General features: G+C 51.8%; 1 protein-coding gene across 1 annotated transcript; it reads left to right on the forward strand.

Annotated features, from left to right (window-relative positions):
• Window positions 1–2,829: 2,829 nt before the first annotated feature.
• On the forward strand, window positions 2,830–3,433 carry lypd1 (LY6/PLAUR domain containing 1; the record flags this gene model as incomplete). Its single annotated transcript, XM_004917654.3, has 1 exon — window positions 2,830–3,433. A coding segment is annotated over one exon (414 nt), but the record flags the coding sequence as incomplete, so codon positions are not given.
• Between the last annotated feature and the right edge of the window lie 449 nt (window positions 3,434–3,882).

Raw genomic sequence — 3,882 nt, forward strand, 5'->3', positions numbered from 1 at the left:
GCCCCCCCTCTTAATAGGGCCCCAACACCCCCCCCCCCGGGGGCTTCCCCAAGCTCCCCCCCCAGGGACTTCCTCCGGCATCATCCAGTTCCCCCCCAGAGTCTTCCTCCAGCCCCCCCCCCACCCAGCTACTCCCTCCGGCTCCCCTGTGGCTTTCTCCAGCTCCCCCCCAGCGACTTCCTCCAGCCCCCCCCACCAAGCGACTCCCTCTGGCTCCCCTGTGGCTTCCTCCAGCCCCCCCCAGTGACTTCCTCTGGCCGCGTCCTCTAGATCTGTGCCCAGCTCCCTGCTGCATCTGGTGCAACCAATCAAATTTCCCGCTGGCCACCAATGACAGGGCCCGTAGTTCTTTAAATGGGGCCCGAGCTTAACAACAAACTGTATCACGGCCGGGCCCCCTTTAAAGCGACGATATCGTCCGGGCCAACTGTCTCCCCTGTGCCCCCCTGATGGCGGCCCTGCACACTCGGCCCTGTGCCCCCCTGTGCCCCCTGATGGCGGCCCTGCACACTCGGCCCTGTGCCCCCTGATGGCGGCCCTGCACACTCGGCCCTGTGACTCTCCGTTACCCAAATCTGCTCTTCTTTCCCTTCCTGCTGCTTTTTTATTTCCCTGTATTATTTTCCAGTAAATTAAACCCAGAGATGGAATTGGTTCTGGAGATAAAACTGCTGTTAGATATCAGTTCGGCCGACACTGTTTCTAAAAACCAAAGATCTGAAATGAAAAGAGGTTTCCAAAGCGTGAAAGCAATTTGGTGCGAAGCCGCCGCCGATGGAGCTCGGTGATTTACACTTCTAAGTGATCCAGTCTGGTTGGGCTCGGGGCCCCGGCGCCGGCGGCGGCTGATAAACAAACTTGCCCTGGAATCGGAGACTTATGGGACGTGTCATTAATTTTCACTCGGCAATAAACTGGGCTGCGGAGAGATTGCCCGCCGGGCATGTTCCCTGATTAATAAATTGCCTCCAATCTCTCACTGCCCACAATACTCTCAGCCCAGCGGCAGATAAACTGAATTACGTGCATTAAATATGGATAAACAGTGACTGTTTGGTAATAAATGGCGCTCGCGTGGCCAGTAAAGTACCGGAGAGACGGCTCTTTGGGCGCGAGACCCCCGGGAGAGACATGATAAAGACGTTATTAGAGTGATGTGCGGTCACTTCCATCAGCGAATCCGACAGCCTTTTGTTCTTCACTTTCCCAATAACAAACTGAGCCCAAAACGTGCGGCCGGGAATTGTCTGATCCCTCCGTGGGGAACGTAAATGGTTTCTGTGCCGCCGCCCCGGGCCCACGTGTTGCTCTTCAAGGTCCATTTCCATTGATTTCCCCACATTTATTGCAACAGAACTTCTCATCCAAATAACTGTCTTTCCCTTCATCGGCTCCCGACATCACAGAAATGGTGTTTAATTGGATTTATTATGTAAAACTGCACAATTTATTGTACATTTGCCAGATTCTGATACCAAACCCAGTGTTGGGAGTTTATATGTGTGTGACAGGCTGGGGGCCCAATAGCGCCAGAACCTGATTAATGGGAAGTTATAATAAGGAAATGATGTGGAAATAAAACCTTGGCAGAGACTGGGGGGACCAAAGATCCCCCCAGTCATGGGCAAAATGTATGTACAGTTTCTACCCATGATTCCACGTGGTTAAAGGGCAGATTGTGCCGGAATCTCAGCCATAAAGCAGGGCAGGACTGCTGCTTACAATGGGGGGGGGATCAGATAGGATCTGTGCCACTGTGACAGAATGCTCTGTTATACAGATAGCTAGAATCTCAGCCATAAAGCAGGGCAGGACTGCTGCTTACAATGGGGGGATCAGATAGGATCTGTGCCACTGTGACAGAATGCTCTGTTATACAGATAGCTAGAATCTCAGCCATAAAGCAGGGCAGGACTGCTGCTTACAATGGGGGGATCAGATAGGATCTGTGCCACTGTGACAGAATGCTCTGTTATACAGATAGCTAGAATCTCAGCCATAAAGCAGGGCAGGACTGCTGCTTACAATGGGGGGATCAGATAGGATCTGTGCCACTGTGACAGAATGCTCTGTTATACAGATAGCTAGAATCTCAGCCATAAAGCAGGGCAGGACTGCTGCTTACAATGGGGGGGGATCAGATAGGATCTGTGCCACTGTGACAGAATGCTCTGTTATACAGATAGCTAGAATCTCAGCCATAAAGCAGGGCAGGACTGCTGCTTACAATGGGGGGATCAGATAGGATCTGTGCCACTGTGACAGAATGCTCTGTTATACAGATAGCTAGAATCTCAGCCATAAAGCAGGGCAGGACTGCTGCTTACAATGGGGGGATCAGATAGGATCTGTGCCACTGTGACAGAATGCTCTGTTATACAGATAGCTAGAATCTCAGCCATAAAGCAGGGCAGGACTGCTGCTTACAATGGGGGGGGATCAGATAGGATCTGTGCCACTGTGACAGAATGCTCTGTTATACAGATAGCTAGAATCTCAGCCATAAAGCAGGGCAGGACTGCTGCAGACACAAAGTAAACATATTAAACTTACAAACCACTGAAATATATAAAATCAAAAGAAAATATTCAGAAAATAACAGAATGTGAAAAAAATGTAAAAGTTTGTTTAATAAGGATACAAATATCAGCTGGGGGGGGGAATATCATGCTGTATAAGCCCCGCCCACTTCATGTTGGGAGGAGCCCAGTGTAGCAGGGGGGGTTAAGTAGGAGACCAATCATATTCTCAAAGTTGTAGAGTTTCCACCGGGTCTAGTAACCCATAGCAACCATCATGTTTGCTTTTGAACCAGCATAACGTTCTGGTTGGTTACTAGGGGTTACTAGACCTGGTAACAGTGCAGAGTTGATTACATTACCCCATGTTAATGTTACAGTCGATTTGGGGCGGGTAGGGGGGCCCAGTAATCAGCTTCCATTGTTACAATGTACAGCTTGGATTGTCAGCTCTGTGGCCCCAGTAACCTGTGTGTGTTGTTTTGCAGGGATTCTGTACCGCAAGTCCTGCGCCTCGTCGGGCGCCTGTCTCATCGCCTCCGCCGGTTACCAGTCCTTCTGCACCCCGGGCAAGGGCAACTCTGTGTGTATCAGCTGCTGTAATACCCCCCTGTGCAATGGGCCCCGGGCTAAGAAGAGGGGCAGTTCCGCCCCCGCGCTGCAGGGCCACGTTTGGGCCACGCCAGTCTTACTCATGGTGGCCCTGGGCACCGGGCAGCTCTGATGGAACTGCTGCATTCTGGGAGCAAACACTGACCCCGGGAATATATATATGTACATTTATATATACGTTTTGTAACTCTTTCCTTTTGGGGTTCACTGAAACCTTTTCTTTTTAAGTTTATTTGAAGTCGGCACTTTGGGCCCCGTGAGCGCCGCTCGCCTATTAAACCTGACAAACTGCTGATTCCGCATTGCGGCTCCCTGTGTGTTTATTGCTTTTATTTCAGATTTCACTTTCGCACAGACCATTCCACCTTTTACTGCCGCTCCTTTGCCCCTTGGGTTCCCTTCCGGCCTCGCCAGCTTCATGGCTACTTAGCAGCACGGTACAGGCAGCGGCGGCTTCATGGCTACTTTGTGGCACGGTACAGGCAGCGGTGGCTTCATGGCTACTTAGCGGCACAGTACAGGCAGCGGCGGCTTCATGGCTACATAGCGGCACGGTACAGGCAGCGACTGCTTCATGGCTACTTAGCGGCACAGTACAGGCAGCGGCGGCTTGGAAAGTGCCCAATGTCTTCCCTTTAGTCTTCCTGCCAGAGAGGCTCCTCCTGATGGAGCTGAGGATGAGGGGGCGCTTGGAGGCGGTGCTGTTCTTGGCCGAGATCTGATTGGCCTTTAGCAGCCGCTCCTTGTTGAC

This window comes from Xenopus tropicalis, unplaced genomic scaffold (genome assembly GCF_000004195.4).
Source record: "Xenopus tropicalis strain Nigerian unplaced genomic scaffold, UCB_Xtro_10.0 Sca50, whole genome shotgun sequence".
Lineage (NCBI taxonomy): Eukaryota > Metazoa > Chordata > Amphibia > Anura > Pipidae > Xenopus > Xenopus tropicalis.